Source organism: Vigna radiata, chromosome 8 (assembly GCF_000741045.1).
Source record: "Vigna radiata var. radiata cultivar VC1973A chromosome 8, Vradiata_ver6, whole genome shotgun sequence".
NCBI classification, from domain to species: Eukaryota; Viridiplantae; Streptophyta; class Magnoliopsida; order Fabales; family Fabaceae; genus Vigna; species Vigna radiata.
In genome coordinates this window covers 23,927,181-23,947,984 of record NC_028358.1, presented here as the reverse complement: position 1 = coordinate 23,947,984, position 20,804 = coordinate 23,927,181, and the positions used below count along the sequence as shown (strand labels likewise).

Below are 20,804 nucleotides of genomic sequence, written 5' to 3'. Positions count from 1 at the left end.
ATTAAAGCCCCTAATGGAGGTTAAGGTGTGATTGGGCCGTCATCAGGCCCACAAAAGGTAAAAGCCCATTACAACTAGTATAAATAAAGGTCTCAAGTATTATTTTAGACCACGATATATATTATGCACACTACATGCATCCCTTATATTGATGACCGTTCGGTCACTTTTACTGACTTGAGCGTCAGAGTGCCTTTGGCAGGTACTCGCCCCCGCCCGGCTTGGAGAAGAAGGAAGGAGGAAAAACGAACAACCTTGAGTTTGAAGAGGACTATGATGACCGTCCGGCCTCCAGCAAGTTCCCGTCAGGAATGTTATAAGGGACCTCCAAACCCGACCGAAACACCTCTCAACCAGCACAATATGAAAAGATAAGCGGGTAGGGAAGAGAGTAAGAAAAAAAAAAGACATACTTTATGTTTTATAAATTAAAATTACTTAATAATAAATAATAAATTCATTTTAAAATTTTGTTCCTCCTTCATTTAACTAAATTTATTCTCATAAATTAACAAACTCGATCTTATGCCAAAAAAATAAATTAAAAAAGTACTATAAAAAAAATTCTTATTTGGACTTATTTTATTTTGAACTTATGAAATTATAATAATTATTCAAAATAAAATTAAATTAATTTTAATAAAAAAATTATTGGTATTAATCCCAAGGATTAATTAATATTAAAGAATAAAAGAAGTTTATATCTTTAACGTACCAGATATATACTTTCTAACTTCTGTCGTTTTCATTTCTTTAACTCTGCTGTTAATTTTTTTTTAAAATTTTATTAACCTTGACAGATTTTAAACAATTAAAATTAAAAATATAGAAGTATAATAAATTTGAATTTTTTGAGAAATTGCATATTTTATTTTCAATAAAATACTTTATTTTCAATAAAATACTTTATTTTGTATTAGTTAAAATTAATCTAGAACATAAATAATAACGAAAAGCTGTTTTTATTTATAAAAGAGCAGGAAACAACTGAACCAAACTAAATATATAATAAATGAGCTGACATGATTTTCTCAATCACATCTACCCTGCAATGCCAATTAATCAACTATGTCGGGCATTGACTAATATGTTACTTTTGATGAAAAATCTTAATCTATAAAAGTTCAAAAGTTACTGTACATCTTTTTTTTTTTTTTTTTTATAATTACCTAAACAAATATTAAAAAAATAAGGGTTAAATATGTTTTTAGTCCTAATGCTTTGGGTCGATTTTGGTTTTAGTCTCTCTCAAACTAAGATACAATTTAGTCCTATAATTTTAGAAAACTCTGGTTTTAGTCTCTTTTACCAAATTTTTCAATTAACATTGAAACAAAAATGTGTCAAAGCGTGTAAACAATCCAAATCTTATAATAAAACATGTTTGAAACAGCAAATAAATAGAAATGGAAGTTTTACTGTAAATATTTGTTGAATAAATAGAAATTAGTAAACAAAAAAATTGACAACAATGAAACGGTGATACTCAAGAAATAATTAAAAATAAAATGAGGTTGAAAAATTGATAAAAAATGTTTTTTATTATTATTACAGTAAAAAGATAAATTTTATCTTTTAATTTTTTATTTTAAATTTAAAATCAATCTGACATAAAAAAGAGAAAAGGAATATTAAGGGTTTCTTATTTTTTAAATTCAATTTCATTTTATAATTTTTATTTTAGATCATGTAAATCTTTATACCATATTGTACAAAGTTATCAAACATTCATAAATATAAAATGTCAACCCCTCTCCTTCTTATTCTTATACTTTAAATAAAAAACACTCTTCTTATTCCCATTCTTTTAAAAATTTCATTCTTTATTACCTTATTAATTATAGCATTAAAATTTAAAATTTTATTATTGAGAATTATACATCAACTAAATATATTAATAAATTATAATAAATAATTAAAATAAATTAAAGTTTCACCTTTCTAATTAATTTATATCTTATTACCTTATTAATTATTTTATATCGGTTAACAAGTAAATTTGAGAATCCATGTTAAAATAGAAGATTTTAAGAGTGTAATTTATTTTTATAGAGGACATAAATATGAAAGGTAACATTCCAATTAAATATTATTATTAATTAAAGTATTAATAAAAAATTATAAATATATAAACTAAATATATAAACTCTATTTACAATCTTTCACAAGAAATCAAATATCAAACGTATATGAACTATATTTGTAACATCTTAGAAATCTTAATAATTAGAAAAATATATAAATATAATTAAATATTTTATGTAAACGATGATTAGTTATGATTTAAATAATTTATTTTATTTTAATAAATTTTTTAACAAAGATTTGTTAAATAATTATTTAATTAAAAAAGTATTCAAAAATATTGTTAAATATTAGTTAATTTTTTAGATATTGTAATATTGTTATATATATTGTTATTAAATAATAACAAGTGATAATAAAATATTATATTTTTGTTAAAGATATTAGAGAAAATAAACTTTAGAGGAATTTTAATAGAAGCGATTGTAAGTGAAGAAAGAATGGAAAAGGTTTTAAATGTCGAGTTTTGAAGGGAGAAAAGGAGAAATGAAGAATAAGGGGATTTTACATTTTTTTTTCTTATTTACTTTTCTTGCTTTCTTGTTTGTATTTGATGTATTATTTTATGGAGTACATGTTATTTAGTATGATTATAATGACATGTTAATATGTGCTTGTTTGGAAATGTAAATGTATGTTCATGTGTGATGACTCAACGAAAGGTGGTGAAGGGTAATTATGCATATTTGTACTGGAGATAAACTTCGTCGAGAGTATTGAGGGTGATGAAAAGTGACACTTGAGTACTTCGTCAAGGAAGCTCTCGAAGAGAGTAATGGAAAGTGAAACCAGTATTGGTAAGCTACATGCGAGAATTACAACTCAGTTTCCTGATGTCGAGTTCATTGATGGTTGTCTTATTTGTAGTAATCACATGTTTTGTGTGGAAGTGCAAAAAAATTAGTGTAATTGTATGGTGATGTAAGACAAATGACTATGTATGGTTTGGGTGAGTTGTTATAGTATTATTGATGTGTATTCTAGTTATTATGTTTTGATGTTTGTATGTTAGCTCACCACTTCTTTGCGGTTGTGGTTTTACACCTGAAATGATTGTATTTTATATAAGAATAAGTGATAGTAAAAGTGTTAAGGAAGACGCACAACACTAGGCAAAGTGATCAATATTGGGTGACATCTAGGATAATCTTTTAGTCTTATGTTTTCAATAAAGTTTGTTTGAAAACCATTTCTTTTTGTTTACTGAAAATTTCAAAAAAATATGAATGAATTTTTATTTTAAATTATGTAATTTGTATTAATTATATATTTTAGAAAGCAAAAAACTAGTATGTTATAGTATTTATAGTCCTCTATGAGAAATCAAAATTTTAAACTTTGAAAATCTATAAAAAAAAAAACTCGATAAACTAGAAAGATCTATACAATACAAAAGTCATATAGCTAAGCGACATTTTAAACAAGCTCTCAACAGTCTCACTTTGCACACCTCTCCCACCTGCATCATCCTTTGTTCACGTATAACATACGATCATCATAGGAGGAAAAACACAACATAAAAAACAATTGGGTAAGCTAGTGAAATTTTAACAAGTTATATACTCAAGCACTTATAATGTTACCATTCAAGAAGACATTGATATATTTCGAAATACTCAAGCATTAAGTTGAATACTCATGAGGTTTTGCACCTATCATGTAACATCATAGTGGATTTTAGCAACATTAGGCTTCACTTGGCCAAAAATTCCTCGTGATCTACCTAGTTTCGCTTGGTTTAACATCTCTCATGACGAGATTAATTCACTATAGCCTAGCTAGAAATGTGCTTTTTCACACAAATCACGTTATATGAATCTCCTTCAACTCTCACTCATGACTTCATTCTCTATATGAGTTTGTGAGTTTAGTAGAGTTAAGATAACTTTATTCTCTATACTTCTACTCAATGCATACACTTGAAACACATGTAAACTCTAGAAGGGTGAGAGGGGTGTTTGAATAGAGTTTAAAAACTTTTTCACAAATAAGTGTTAGACATTTTTGTAAGGGTTAGATTGTCTGCAAAGTGTTTTGAACATTTAAAGGTAGAGTTTTGAACACTTAAAGGTTTTCAAGAGTGTTTAAAAAGCTTTTAGAACTAAAATAAAAAGAACATTTATTTTTATACTGGTTCACTCCCTTAAGTACTCTTAAAGGATTCCCTTAATCTTTCAAAGATTACAAGAAAGTTTGACCACTTTTGGTTTACAAACTAAGCCAATTGGTTAAACAGGTTTCACCACTCCTGGTATAACACTAGTCCAACTGATTAAATTATTTAACTCAATTGAGTTAAACTAACAAGTGTTTGAATTCACTTCTGAATATCCAAAACAACAAAGTATTTTTGAAATACAAGAACATATGATTATTCTCTTTGAGAAGATATAAATTTAATATAAAGAATATCTGAAAACTTGTAAAGAGACTTTTCTTATTCAAAGAAGAGGTCTAAATGACGTGAACTTGAGAGAGAAAAACAACAACATTTAAGAAAGTAATAAATCTTGATTTTCAATTCTTGCTCTCTTCTCTTCATGTAGTCCTCTTTAGATAGACTTCTTCAAAAAATACATGTTACTCAAAGCATTGACTTTTGCGTAGGTGTGTAGCCTTTGCGGTACGAAGTCAGATGCTATGTTGCTTCTTGCAAAGGTAACTATGCTGCTTGTACGGAGACGTCATACAGAAGGCATCGGGGAAACATTCACATAATGTCTTCCTATCTTTGAACGTTCTTCGAATCCAATGCAAAACTTTTGAATGAAGCTTTCCAACATATTGATCTACACATAAAAAGAGAGCACAACACAATAGGTAATAAAGTACTAATATGTATATGCATTAAAAATTTCATCATTCCGCTTTTATTCATTATCCTGCTTTGGTTTGTTACATAATTTTATTATCGCCCAATTATCATTACAACAATTTCATACAAATTCACACTATTTCATAACCTATACAAAATTATAGCCAACCTAGCAAATTACTTCACCACAAATACAAATAAAAAATAGAGAAAATAAAGAAAATAAAATAAAAGGATTTGGCTGGCTTTAAATCCATCACTATCCAACAAAGATGCACGGTGGTGGAAGTGCATGGCATGACGGTAGTGCACCTGGCTTGGATGTGCCCTTGCATGAAAGAGGAAGAACAAAATAATGATCCCTCCCTTGCACATGTTAGAGAAGAAGAAGATGAAGTCAAAGACCCCAAGCTTGACAACATAGATGACGACGAAGATAACAGCTTGGCTCAACGAAGATGAAGGCACGTCAAAAGGGCCTGCAGTTGCGGTAATCTAAGCTTAGATGGAAAAAATGGGAGAGATGAGGGACTGTCCTCATGGGAGAGAAAACAAGATGAAGGAAGTTTTGGAAATAAAAAAAAAAGTGGTGTTTGAGGATGCCAATCGAGATAAAAAATAGGCATAGAGAAAAAAAAAGGTAATGTCTAGTTCGCGAAAAGAGAGAAAGAGTGGGCAGAAAACTTGCTCTTTTTATCAACATATTTACTGACAAACTTTTTTGTCGGTAAATTAAATATGTATTACCGACAGATTTACCAACGGACTTTTCTATAGGTAAACTTAACATGTATTATCGACAGATTTACTGACAAATTTTTCCGTCAATAAATTTAATATGTTTATCGAAGAATTTATCGACAAAAAATTCTATCGATAAAGAAAATGTATATTATCAACAGATATATTTATAAGTAATTAAAATTAAAAAAATTCGTCAATAATACATATTTATCAGTGGATTTATTTTTATCGGTAAATTAAATTTTTTTGTGATGTTATATTATCTTACAAACTAAAATCAAAATCACATTATATATAATTTATGGAAAATGTAATTGATTATAGAAATTTTTATATATTTAGGTAATCTCGTTTAGAAAATATTTTTTTTTTTCAGAAATAACTTTCTTTCCACTTCTAAAAAAAAAAGCATATAATTTATTTTCAAATATTTCAAATTTAAGATTTTAATTTTTTTTAGAAGTACTTATTGTTTAATATTTATATAAAAGTCACTTAAAAATAAATAACTTTTTTCTTAGCCCAAACATAAAACATACAAGTATTAAGTCCGAGATGAAAAATGAAAGTTAAAATTTTCCAATTATCACATTTTGTTTTTCTCCACACCATCAGTCAACAAAACTTAAAAAACCATGATTTAATTTTTTATTTTCTTATTTTCTTTTAATAAATTTATTTATGTAAAAGCATTACCTAAAAAAAGCATAACCTAATTTTATAAACGTAAGTAGACTCTATGAAGGGATGATGCATGCAATCTATACCAATACTGAATTTTTTAAGTTAGTCAACAGAGCAAGATTTAACAAATATTTAACATATCCGCTTTAAACTATTAACTTTGTTCACTTCCTTAATTCCAATTGCATTTCGTACCAATTCAATTTCCCAAAATCTGTGTTCCTTATTAATTAAGGAATCATGCTTTGCGGTAAATGCACGCCTCCTATGAAATTCAAACCCGTTCAACTTCTACCTAATAAATCATTCCCACTCTTTTGTTTGCTACACATTCAAAATTAATTTTGTTATTATCATTATTATTTTTGTTTGCACGTCACCAATTAATAAATTAATTTTTATTTTTTATATAATTTTCTCTAATTCATCGTTTTTAAGAAGTACGAGTCAATTGTTTAAACGTGTGTTTTGTTTTGAAGTAATTACTGTTGAGAGATAGAAAAAAGCTCAAGTGTTGCATTTCTTTCAAGGAATGTGTTTATTTGCGAAAATAGGAAGCCGGGGAGAGTGACTAAAGGGTTTCCCTAAGAAGAGAAAAGATTGTCAATTGTTGAACGTGGTTTGACATTTTTACCATTATTTACTTTTACTATGAATTCAATTGGTTAGCATGCCAATATATGACTTGATTTTCTTGGGTTGTAAAATAATCCAAATTGAAAGTTGAAGAGAGTTTTTTTTTTTTTTTTTCAATGAAAAGTCCACACCTAATGATGCAAAATGGATACTACACTGTACTACATTTTATTTTTCACGTGACTTTTTATTTTATTAATTGAAACTTTTTTAATATATTCTTATACTCTTTATTTAGGTTTGGGTTTCTCAACTAGATTTCTTAATTTCTATTTTTATTTTTTTATTTCAATTGGGTTCTATACGTGAAAAATCAGTGTAATTAAGTTTCTAATATTAAATTGGGTTAACAAAGTTTAAATTAAATTGAGTTATCGCTGGTGTCATTAAATTATGTGACAGACGAAGGACATGGTAAATGGAATATGATACATTAAATAATTAAAGAAATAGGTTTCAAATAAAAATTGAATTTCGGAATCACCAAATTATGGTTATAACATTCCAAATTGGAAATACATTCACCGAGAGGCAATCACTAGTGCAGAAATGCTATTTAACGTCGATTAATTTGGGCTTTTAACGTCACTTTCACATCCGACGTCTATACGGGTGATGTCTATGGGACGTCTCAATTCTCCAGAACCGACGTCCATATAAACGTTGGGTAACGATATCCACCGACGTCTATATAGACGTCTGCTTATACTCACACCGACGTCTAATTACTCTATATAGACGTCCACCTTTGCTTAAACCGACATCAACATGAATATATATTGAGGTTGAAAATTACACTAACCGACGTTTATGTTCTTATAGATGTCGGACTAGGCACTAACCGACATCTAACAATGGCGTTGTGTTTTAGTGCAGTTTTGATCCAAACTTTCGGTAGCATTGTGTAACACTCTCCTCTCGCTAGTTTCCCCACAAAAAAAGTTTGCGTCTTTCGAATCTTCTAAGACATTCAACCCAAAACCGAACCTGGGTCCATGACTACTTCCCATTATTCAACCGCAAAAGAAAATAATTACGGTGACACGAGAACTAGACAAGGACCCAAGTTCCATTTTGGGTCGGAAGTCTTAGAAAACTCAAAAGATCGCCACTCTTCTTGTGAGGAAACCAACAAAGGGAGAATGTTGCACTATGTTACCCAAAGAGAGGATCAAAACTGCACTAAAACACAACACAAAGAAAGNAAATTTTAATCAGTTGAACGACAAGATAATCGATAAAAAACTAAAGAAAGTTTAAACGGTAAGCATAAAAAAAAAACCACGCACTTGGGATGCAAGAGAGAAAAAGGAGAGGACGAAGACAATGACGTTATGAGAAACGACAATGCAATGTCGCAAGAGATAAAAAGTAGAGGTGCGCAAGCGAGTAAAAAAAGAGGAGAAGCAGAGAAAAAGGAGAAGAGATGAAGACACGATCAGAAACTGAATGGCGAGAAGAGTCCGCGGTCTATTTAAAATGAAATGGGGCGTTGGTTGCTCCAGAAACCGACGTCTATAGACGTCGGTGTTTTAGGGGATCCGACGTCTATAGACGTCGGTGTCTCAGGGGATCCGACGTCTATTCTACGTCAAGAAGCTGAAAAGATTGACGTTTGATTTCCTGTCAGAGGTAGTTCACGTCGGTGCCCCTCCTAGCCGACGTCTAAAACCCCCGAATTTAGTGAAAATAATCAATTACAAGAACTCAGACGTCGCTTACGATCAGAACCGACGTCTAAATTGAAGAATTTTTGTCTTCCCGCCTTCCAGAGAGGCCTTAGACGTTGTCGTTTGACTATGTGACGTCTAAGCGTCTGAGAATTAAGTGAACAACATTAATTGTAGCCCAATCGACGTCGAGTTTTCAGGGGATCCGACGTCTAAAGCTGAACCGGTTGACGTTTGATATCCTGTCAGTGACTTGAACGTCGGTGCCCTTTTCTAGCTGACGTCGAATTTACTGTCTTATCACATACTTCAGGGTCTTCGACGTCGGTTTGCGACAGGTGCGACGTCTATGATGTCATAGACGTCGCCTAACATCAAAACTGACGTCTAGTTTACTAATATATTTACGATAATGCCACCGTGCAGTAATAGACGTCAGTTTTTCACGAAACCAACGTCTAATGGGTGACCTTAAACAACGTTTTTACACTAGTGAATAAGGAATGATAAAAAAATTTGTGTCCACAGATATCCACAGACAAAATTCGCAACCGATATTTGGTACTTGCAGATATTTATTACCCACAGGTTGTGGGTAGTGGATATTTTAATACCCACTTATAAATGGGTCGGATGCGGGTATTATACTACTTGACCCACAGATACCTGTTACCCGCAAAAAATAAAAATAATAATTTAATTTATATTTTATTTAATTAAATTTAATTTAAAGCAAAATTAATTTATATTTTTTAGATTAAGTTTAATTAAAATTACATTTTAGTTTATATTTTAATTCATTTATATTAAAATATATATATATATATATATATATTTTTAATTTTATTTAAATTTTATTTTACAAATGTATAAAATATATATTTTTTTAATATTTGCAAGTATCTGTGGTTACCCAGCAGGTTTTAAAATATTCGTGGATTTTTTTTTAAATGGATATCCGCACTGGTAGCGGACAAGTTACATGTGGAGTTTTATTTTCGGGTCGAGTTGTGGGTAGGGACTAGAGCTGTCAAAACGGGTAACCCGGCTTGACCCGGTCCGACCCACCACGGGTTGGTCACTTAGTGAGTCAACCCAACCTGGCTCATTTATTAGCGAGCCAGAAAAACTTGAACCTGGCCCGACCCACCACTAGCCCATTTAATTACATTTTTTTAAAATAAAAAAATACAAACTTTCTGTAATTTAAATTTAAACAATTTTCACTCCCAAAAAAATTATGTTAAAGACAATTCAAAATAATAATAGAAAGTACAATATAATCCGAATGTCATTCAAAAACAAACACAAAAAACATATAAATAAGTTTCTTATATTCATCATTTTTTGTTCTTGTTGTAACCCTTGACCCTTGTTCTTGTTGTCTCCAAATTCACTAATAAAGATTTTCCTAATATCAGAACAATTCCGACAATCAATAAAAAAATATTAGTAAAAAAAAAGAGAACCAGTACTCAACAACATCAACAAAAAATTAATAGTTTAATTTGTAACATAATTTCCCAAATTCAAAGATATCAAAAAGAGTTTGTTCAAATAATGTATACTCAAATTGTTTAAATAAAATGAACAAAATCTGATACAAGCATGTTAGAACATGAAAAAAATCATTCCATGTCTTCAAATCCCCCAGAACAAACAACAAATTCGCAAACCCCTATTTTTGTCATTATAGTTTTTTTTTTTTAAAAAAAAGAGAAGTGAGAAAACAAAAATGTGGAGAAAATAGAAGAATAAAGGAAGAGTGTTTTACCTGCTCCTTGAAGAATTTTAGTGAAGTGAGGGTGAGAGCATCGTCAAATGAGAGCAAGTACCGTGAGAGTGATTTCTGAGAGGAGAGGTTACTTTTTTGGTATACACAGTGAGTGAAGAAAGTAATTTATTTTTTAGGATTTCATAAATAAAATAAGAAATTAAAAAAATAAAATTAGGTAGGTGGGTTGGTGGGCCAACCAGGCTCACCACGGGTTCAACCCGCATGAGCTGGGTCTAAATGAGCCGGGTTGAAATCTGACCCGCATATAAATGGGTTGTATTTCTTAAACCCAACCCGGTCTGAACCCGTGACAGGCCGGGTTGGCTCGCGGGTTGTGACTCATTTTGACGACTCTAGTAGGGACTATCCGTACCCGACTCATTGTCATCCCTAGAGGCAACTGAATTAGGATTAACAGAGGGATTGAAATTGAAGAGGGATTAAGCGAGGTTCTTTGTATTTTTGTTTTAGGGATTGAGCGAGGTTTTTCGTATTGTTGTTTAGTTTCGAGAAATTATAGTTTATGTTGTTTTAGGGATTGAGCAAGGTTTCCGTTGTACTGCCATAGTGGATTCAGCTAAGGTGTCCGTTACGTTTTGGATTTCATGGTAGCACAAGTTGGTTGAAGGATATCTCTGCAATTGTCACTACGACGAAGGCAGCGTGATTTCTTCTCTAGCGAAATTAGGGTTTTGTGTTTTGGTGGCTTGCAGGTTGCTGTGATGGTGGTGGCCATGAAACAACTCGATCTATGTCTTATTTTTTGCGATTTGGGACTATGGATTTCTGTGCGATTTAGGGTTCATGATTTCTTTGGTTGTAGGTTCCATGGAGTTCAGGATTTAGGAAGATGAGATGTAGGTGGTTCGTGGCTTAGTTGAGTTCGCTACAGGTTTTTGGAGATTTAATGGCGCGAGACTGCGTTGTGCGAGAGAAGAACAAGTTCTTTGTTTTGCGATGGCTGTCATGATTTTGTCCATGGTGGTCCACAGTAGTGCAAAGATGGCACGATGTCGAACACTCTATGAATCTTAAATTTGTTGCATCTCCAATCTCGAACCCTCTTCAATCTCATTTCAAATTTGGTTTTTAAGAACCCTAATATTTTCATTCCTAAATTCAATTTTCAAAAACATATTTTTTCAAATTTTTAATCTAACACATTCCACGTACATTGCCCTACATGTGCCACGTCAATTAATAAATCCACCTCTCATAGACAACTCAGCTTAATTTTGATCCCGTTAACCTGATTTAACGCCAGGGACCCAATTGCATTGATTTTTTACATTTAGGGACCCAATTGAGACAAAAAATAAGAAAGAGACCTATTTGAGAAAACCTAACATAAATAGGGACTATTAGAATGATTAAACCTTTAATATATTAAACTCATCACATCACTTCAAGCATCATACGGAATTGAAAAAACACTCTTATGTTGACAAACATAATCACCAAGCACGTGGAAGTACCGTAATGAGGGAGCCCTTGCATTTTTGTTGAAATATGGTCCATATAGGTAAGGGGACCTTCAAATCTAAGTAGTAGCTCGAAAATTTGCATGAGACTTAGAGGAGGTGTAGGAATCTTGCCCTTTTGTTAAGAAGTTATTGTTTATATTGGACTATGATGACAAATCCCCTAATCATGGTATCAACTCTACCTTGTGGGTCACCTTTGGGAGCCATCATGGAGCATGGATTGAAGAGTAGTATAGGATATCTAGGCCATTGTATTCGGTAATGTAGTGTAGGTTTTTTTAAGGCTTGTATTAAGGCCTAAGTAGCATAGTATTTTCCTTAAGTTAGACATCCAAACCAAGTGGAAAGTGTATTCCATGTGTCATGCTTCCATCGGAGAGGATGTTACTTTTTAGAAGTGGCTACATGGCACCTTAAGAGTGGAAATGATTTCTTTTTGGTAGAGGCCACATGTCCCTCCATCATTGGAGAAGATTTGCTTTTAATAGTGGCCACATGACACTCTAGGAATGGAAAGGATCGTGTTTTGTGAGTGATCACATGTCCTTCCATCATTAGAGCGGATTTGTGGACACTTGTCCACTCCTTAGAAGGCCTCATTTTTTGCTAATGAGAGCAAAGATGGGAGATCATGCTTTTAGGGTTAGAAGGAGACACCCTTAGCCTATAAATAAAGGTGTCTCCGCCCTTGTTTTTCATCTTGGATTAATGTAATGTTATGCTGCCAAATTATGGTCATACACTTCTTAGATCAAGACTAGAGTAACCCTAGAGGCCCCTCTACTCACCTTCCTCCTTAAGTTTGCCTCACCTCTCTTGGAGCCATCAAACACCACCTCACCATCACCATATCCACCAAAACCATGAGCATATCACCTTGTCCAACCCTAACTATGTAACCTTCGACCTTTTCCCACTCCATTTCCGCACTTATCATCCAAGGAAACACCCCATCCATGAACATCTCCTAGTTTTGCCCTAACCTAGCTAAGGAAGTTGCTATCAGACTACCTTAAGAACGACTCACAAGAGGAATTTGAGCAGATTCTTTAGGCCGAGGCTTTACTGCATGTGTAGGAGCTCAACTTTTCAAACATTGTCACAAGGAGACTCAACAACTATCAAGTCCACCACAATTGACACGACAACAAAAAAAAAAACACTTCCTTCAACAACCAAGTGTTATCGATGTTAACATCGATCTTTTGCTTCTTTGAGGGAGGACGAGCGACTAACCTGACACTCTAGCGAAAGGCCTTGTAGTTAAACTGGTTCAACATACTTTTTGCAAAAAGAAAAGAAAAGTAAGGGAATCAACCATATAAGAAACATTGAAACACAATATTCAACTTACAATCCAAATATACCTCAGGGTCCTTAACATCTAGGACACAAAGCATTTTCCGACAATTAATTGCTCGGGGTAGCTTGTTGAAAAGCTTGACCCTTTTCTTCTCCTTAACACTTAGTAAGTTCTCTCGTACAAATTATAATTCATGGGGTAATCCTTACTTAGAGGAAACTTTGGTTGACGAGTACCAAGGTTTAAGAAGATATGGATCTCAACCTCGGGAGTTGAGGCCTCCACCCTAAAGAAATGGGTTTTAAAGTTCTTGAAGGATTTAGTACATATAGAAAAGAACAAACTATACTTCACACCATTTAGTGATACTCAGTCAACCTTGAAATTGTGTTTCAATTGGTAGAAATAAGTAAAATGATGAGGAGTACATACAATCCCCAACCAAGTACACAAAACTCGGAATGCCTAAACAAATGTCTAATTGTTGGGGTGAAGTTAGCTTAGAGCCACATTTAAAAATGTAAGAAGACCGACTTCAAAATTAGTCAATGGAAAGGTAACATCATTGAAGAAATACTCATAGATAAAAATAAAAGTATTTTCTTTTTCCTCAAGCTTCATGAAAACCTTGTAAGAAAAGGAATAGGGAATGGGTAAGCCCATTCTGACAAATTTTGAAGGTGGTAGCAAACTCGACCACCCTATAGGATGAAGTAAAATTAGAGATGTAAGAATTAGCTTTGGGAGTAGAGGTAACTACTTTTTTCCCCTTTCCCTTCGACTTAGTCTTATGCTTTTTGGAAGCTTCAATAACAACCCCTAAAGAAAGGATTACAAGGACGACAATGTGAATGTATACCTAATGATGAAGAACAACAAACACAAGTGATGGAAGTAACTTCGTACTCCAAGCACGAACAACAACTCCAATCAGAAATCACAGTGGAATGAAGAACTTGAAGGTTGGATGTTATGCACGATAGGTGTTTGATGTGTGGTTCAGTGAAGGTGTGAGGAGTGTTTAAGATGTCTCAAGCTCCGAAGGCCTTCTAAAAGGGAAGGAAGCTAGAGGAGGGAGTGCAAAATAGGCACGAGGTGTTTGAACTCTGGAAAACAAGTCTGGAGAAATCTCAACAGCATCTCATTATGTATTCAAAGTTGATATTACAAGTGATGAAGCTCTCTATGTATAGAAGAAGGAGAGCTTCCAAGTGTGTTAGGCAAGCTATTCTAATGTGCACATGATGTAAAACATACAACTTGCCAACTCAGCAAAATCAATGAAGAAGATGAAGCTGTCTTGCTGGCGCTTGAGCGGCGCCTGGTGGACGCTTGAGCGCCAGTCTCTTCTTTGCTTCTTTGTCTTTGCTTGCTTGGCAGCCCTCTTGAGTTGCATAAACATGTTTCCTCCCCTTTATTAATGTCCTTCAAAAGCAATGTAAAAGTATTTAGCAAAGATAATCATGCTAAGACTTTAGAAAGAAAAGATTAAGTTCTCAATCAACTTCCCTTTCATAGTCTTAGTGTAGTTGATGCTTCTTTGGATGGAAAGTCCCTTTAGGGGTTGCCATCAATAAATGTAAGTAAAGCTTGAAGAAAGTGCATTTTGAGAGTGAAAAATGCAGAGAATGTAGAAGGAGATAATATGAGGAATAAATAAAGCAAAATAAATTAAAACAAAGAGGAGATGAAGTGTTAGGACTCAAAAGGTTTAGGTTCACTCAAGCATCACTTCCTTCCAAACAGACACGATCTTTGGTGTTTTGCATCCATTGCTCAAACCAATAAGATGATTTCATGACAGTATGAAAGTTAAATGCATTAAATATGAAAGGCTACTTTGCATGCCTAAAGAAATTATCACTCAAAATCCTTCAATAATGTAACAAAAAATAAAAAAACTAGAATGACATCACAATAAAATAAGTTTACAGTACCCTAAAAATAATAGTAATAAAAATTGCCTACAACCCCGATAAAAAGGTTATCCTATTTATAGAGAAAAGTAAATTTAGACTCAGACGAAGGACTAATCATCACCAAATCTATTCCACCTGCATGAATAAGTTAGTCACAACTTAATCAGTTTTCTAATAAGTCAAGTCATTATATCAAATAAAAAATTTTGAATTTAAGAGGCTTGTATACATATTTAACCAATAAAAAGGTCTTAATGACCCATTAAAACTCAGACACTTTTAATCAAAAGCTTGTATTTATATCATATAGTCATTGTAACATCTCATTTTTGGATTGATTACTTGTCATTACACTCCTAATGCTTCACATAATAACCATGTTTTACAAACTCCTTATAAAATATAATTCACGCACATACTTATATTTTTCACTTATACTCAAAAAAATCTTTTGCTCTCTCACTTACTTAACCATGGAATAAACTTTTATTTATTTATTTTTACCCTCTTTCTCTTAATTCAAAACTATCCCTAAAATATATTAAAAAGAAAAAAAATAAATTAATTTATGAATTAGAATTAAATAAAGAGAAGTAACCACCATACCATTTTATTTTTGGTATAAATCATATTGGATTTTATTTTAATATTTACGAAAACATATATTTTTTTAATAAAAAATAAATTTAAAATAGTTAAATTTACTAGATTTTAAATGTATAAACTTGTTCTTAGGAAAACTTGTACAAATTTGAGAGTAAAAATGTCTCGAGAGGGGCATGGGATTATAATTATAATTGGATTCGTACTTGTTGATCGAAAAATAAATAAATAAGATTCTGTTTATTATATATAAATATATATATATATATATATATATATATATATATATATATATATATATATATAAAATTAAAAAAGTTGAAATAAAGAATAGGAAATAGTGGAAGGCAAAGTGTGGAGGAGGAGATCTGCGAATGTGGTGTAGTCGTCCGAGTTGCCGATAAACAAATCAGTGAAAATCTTGAATTCAGCATACGCAGGGAAATAATAAGGGAACCCTAATAAATACGATGCGTTTCAATACCTGTCACGTTTCGCTCGCTTTCGTTCTCAAATTCCTCAATTTCCTTCAATCCTTCGTTGGCATTTCCATTTTGCTCTATTCCATATGGATGTTCAACGAATGGGAGCATCGTCTTCCTCCTCCTCCTCTTCCTCACGCTTTCGATTTCTATCTCAATCTCATTTCGATCGTTCTCCCCGCCCCATGGTACCGCTAATCTTTTTCATTCTCACTGTTTCTGCTAATTAATTAACCCTTTCTCATTCGGCTGCTTCAACTCTATTATTAGAGTAAATGTTATCAACTACTTTCGCGTCGGGAATTAATACTTAGTACTTCATTGTTCTACTGTTTTAGTTTTTTCTTTTTTTTAAACTATGATGAGATTGCAACAGGTACGTGAAATGCTAAGGTTTAGATTTAGAAGGTTATTTGATTTTGTCGTTTCTAATGCAGAACTCTTTTTCGCAGGTTTATCTACGCTTTCTTGGGAGTGGGAATTTTGGTGTTATGCATTTCTCTCTTGGGTTGCATTGCAGCTGAAATGATTAATGGTTGCTGCTTGTGTTTTGTATCCCACTCAATTTTTGAATGTTTATTTTCGTAATAAAGGTTGGCTGCTCAAGGTTTTAAATTGCGGTCGCATTTTTGGGTCACTGTTTTTTCGTGTTGTGGGAAATTACAGACTAGGTGGCCGAAACCACCGTTGGGGACTGTTTTTCAAAACTTTTTGGTTTAGAATCTATTGAGCTTTATAGTAGTAGAGTAAACTTGTCTTGAATGCTTTGAAGTAGTAGCTTTTACTCTGCTTTTTTTATTTCAAATGTTGAAAGTTATTTTTGCTTTTCACTCCTTGACCCTTTGGAAAATTCTAGTACACTCTACTCATCGCGGTGCTTCTTCTGCTGGAAGCTTCTCTGGTGGGATTCATTGCACTTGATAGTGATTGGGAGAAGGTTCTTACTTTCTTCTTCCCCTACGTTATTTATGGACACAGTTACACTAGTTCGCGTTTGTGTTCCTCTTTTGAGGTCTATAGTTAATTATTATTGTCTTTGCAGGATATTCCACTTGATCCAACCGGTCGACTTGACGAGCTTCGAACTTTCATCGAAGATAATATAGATATCTGTACTTGGGTTGGCATTACTGTTCTCGTGGTTCAGGTATTTTCTTTACTGTTGCTGTTTTGGTGTTAGTATCTGGTATTTTTTTTCTTCACCACTCATTGGTAAATGAATTATTGTCTACTACTCCATTTTTTAGAGTTCAAGCTTGTTCATGATGATGTTCAACAAAATGCATTATTATATATTATCTGAAGTTGATGCTTCTTTATTAATACTTTTAAACTTTTTGGAATCGTCTATAACTTGTATCATTTAGGTGTCAGTCTTATTTTTTTCAAGCATCTAACCAGTTATTCAACTATCTTAAGTTGTTATTTTTAGTTCATTAACTTTAATTGTGTAAGGGATTGGACATATATATTAATTCAGCTCTGTCTTAGGTTATCTTTCACCCTGTTCACTAGATTTATGGATGGAGTCAGAGGTGTTATTAACTTTGTAGAACACTACATTCTATAGAATGCAGTCACTGTAGCCTTTGGTTAATTTGGTTTCAGTAATTATATGTAACAAAAGTTCATAATAGGAAAGAGAAGTTATGTCTTGAATTTGGTTTTGGAATTTGAATTATTGCCATTTTCCTGACTATATATGTTATTATTATATCCTCCAAACTATTGCTTTGGTTATTTGGTTGCATTCTAACTTCTGTTGGTTAGTTTTTTGTGGTAACCCAACATGTCCTTTGAAATTCTTGAATTACTCATTATGTATTTATTGTGAAGATTCCAAAATAAGGTAATGAAAATTTCCATTTCCATAACATTCACAAGGTAATAAGGTTTTTATTAAAAGAATCATTGGTAGTATTGGTGTGAGTATGAGAGACAGTGACGAAATTTATGAATTTTTTCTAAACTATACTAGCATTTACAGCAGAACATTAATTGCTTCCTTTATCTCATAACTTGATTTGTTTTTTTAAGTTATACACAGTTTTTAAGAAAATTATTCATTGCACTAAATACCACCGATTGGTGTTATATATAACCTTTTTAGGACAAAATAAATCCCTATTAAATGTAGTTGTCAATCTACTTAAGTATTTAGGTGACTTAATATAAGAGGGTATTGTTGAAAAACAATTTATGTTTTCTTAGTTTTTTAAAATGAAAAATATTTTGAGATATAAAAAAACTCATATGTGACAGCGGGACTAATAAACAAAAATAATTGTGTTATTCTTTTATTTCAATTATATGTTTTTTTTTTTAACTAAGCTACTGCAATTTATAAACAGAAGTAAACATGATTTGTTATTATGATGATCTTTTTACCCTAAATAAGAAATACTAGCTATTGAACAAATAATAAAGCATCCAATGAGCATCTTAGTGATCTTCCTAACATGCTTTCTTCTACCTACAATATTTGTTTATCCTTTACCTCTTGTTGTCCCTACCTTAGTTGGGCATGAGACCGTAACTCTTTTTTATTTTAGATTTTAATGCTCTGTTGACAAATACTGAAAGTGTTTGGAGGCAGAGTCTGGTATAAATATGCTAATATTTTTAATTGATTAAGGTTGAAACAGGAAAACTAGACAAAATTCTACCCCAAATTGTGTCTAGCATACTTCATGTCCGTGTTTTACATGTTACAAAGACAACCTGAGATTTATATAATCATTGGTTTTAAATTTCCAGAATTTTGCTTGAATCCTCATGAAAATAGTATCAATAAAAAATCTAACTATCCATATAACAACCATTCTGGATAATGTAAAGTATTTTCTGGATTTTCTTTTATTCCATTCCCTCCCTAATGCTTTTGCTCATTTTTCTTGTTGTCAACCTCAGGCATTGGCTCTACTACTGGCATTAATTCTGCGAGCCACCGTGTCTACTCGGGCGACTGATTTTGATTATGAGGATGAATGTGATGCTAGGGGTAGAAGTTGGGAACCCCTACTAAATCCTCAATCTGGCCAACCATCTGGGTCTGGCAAAGTTGATAATAGAGGAAATCACTCGGATATTTGGAGCTCACGAATGAGAGAAAAGGTACGCTGGTCTTGAAGTCTTAACCTTAATTTCTTTGATAACCTTTAATGGAATTGAGTCTTTCAGTGATAGGAAATATAATGTGATTTGTCAAGAGTTTGTCATCAACTATCAACTAAAAGTTCCATTTTTTTTTTCTGTTTATCTTTTTCCATTGGTACATATTATTTGTGACATTTATTAATTTCGATATTATCATATAGTATTTTTGGTTTTAGATTTATAGTTTTATTATTCTAAACTCTGATCTGTCATAGATACCTGCTTCGAAAAATTACGTTTTCAGTAGTCTGTTGTCATTGCATGAAACTATTTTTATTTATACTGTTTGAAACAGAAAGGATATGTAGTCTGGGTTTAGAAATTTGAGGAATTTCTGTTTATTACACAGGCTCAACATCAACGCTTTCTCCATTCTAAGCATGTGGTTCTTAGGATAAAGATCGATAAATTTATGGTTTTCCAACTTGTTTTTGAGACTTCAAAAATGTTTGTTTGTCGATCATTTAGTGAATTTACATGTAGTATCTTTTCTTCTCTCCTTTGTATTTAGTTTGATACATAGGTGTGTCTACTACTCATGTAATGAAATTACCGTGGTGCATGGCTGTTATTGAAGTGTCTCTTAACATTAGTAATGTAGGAATGACTATTTCATGTTTGCAGTACGGATTGAACCATGGTGATAAGAGCACCTACCAACCATGAATTTCAGGCAATCACCGCTACTAGACATCAAGCAATTCAATGATGTGTCGGCATTTGCGTACATACATGTATATCTTTGGTTCTAATGTTGTACTTACTTTCATATTTCAGGAAAAATTATGATGTAAGCAAAATATAGTGGTGGTATATGTGTTGTAAAACCAAACGAGCTTTCGATTGAAGTTTAAGAGTGTCTTGTACTTAAATAGCGTAGCATAAGAGAAAAATTAATAACAAAGCTACATCACAAAGGACCCAATGTAAGCACCTTCCTCATGTCTCTACTGCTAGTGCAGTCTGCAGCACAGAACATTAGTTGACATTGCTCAATTTCCACGCATACAGCTATATTCTTGGATATGGTGCACGTGAAACATACGTCTCTCATGTGTCGGTATTCATGTTTTTTTTTTTCACAAAAAACAAATATCGTAATTTTGTATAAAATATCAAAAAGCAGAATTGGTTGGAAAATATTGCAGTGTGGAAAACAAGTATCTTTGAGAACTTAGCATGACTCAACATCAAGTGAAATCGGAGGGCAAATTTTCAGTATCTTATGGTTCTTACGCTTGATTGCACACGATATTTTTCTCCCTTAATTTTATTTTAGAATATGAAAAATGCTAGTTATATAGGTATATGATGATTTTAATAAAATGGGAATAATTTTTCCATGTGAAGATTTCAGTGAATCAGGACAGTTTGAATTCACATGATGTTTCTCGCTGGTAAAATGCTATGCCATTATTATTAGCACTTGATTTATACTATTCTGTT

At 32.3% G+C, this 20,804-nt stretch overlaps 1 protein-coding gene across 2 annotated transcripts; it reads left to right on the top strand.

The window, feature by feature from the left end:
* The first annotated feature begins 16,047 nt into the window (after positions 1-16,047).
* LOC106770956 (tetraspanin-18) lies at positions 16,048-20,382 on the top strand. Of its 2 annotated transcripts, XM_022785043.1 has the most exons (7): positions 16,048-16,390; positions 16,655-16,754; positions 17,059-17,139; positions 17,245-17,349; positions 19,113-19,316; positions 19,983-20,031; positions 20,136-20,382. In XM_022785043.1, the coding sequence occupies exons 1-6, from the start codon at positions 16,191-16,193 to the stop codon at positions 20,022-20,024; spliced, it is 732 nt and encodes a 243-aa protein (XP_022640764.1). In that variant the 5' UTR covers positions 16,048-16,190; the 3' UTR covers positions 20,025-20,031; positions 20,136-20,382. The 2 variants fall into 2 exon arrangements, with proteins under 2 accessions (XP_022640764.1, XP_014512298.1); XM_014656812.2 differs by having other exon boundaries at positions 19,983-20,382.
* The last annotated feature ends 422 nt before the right edge of the window (positions 20,383-20,804 follow it).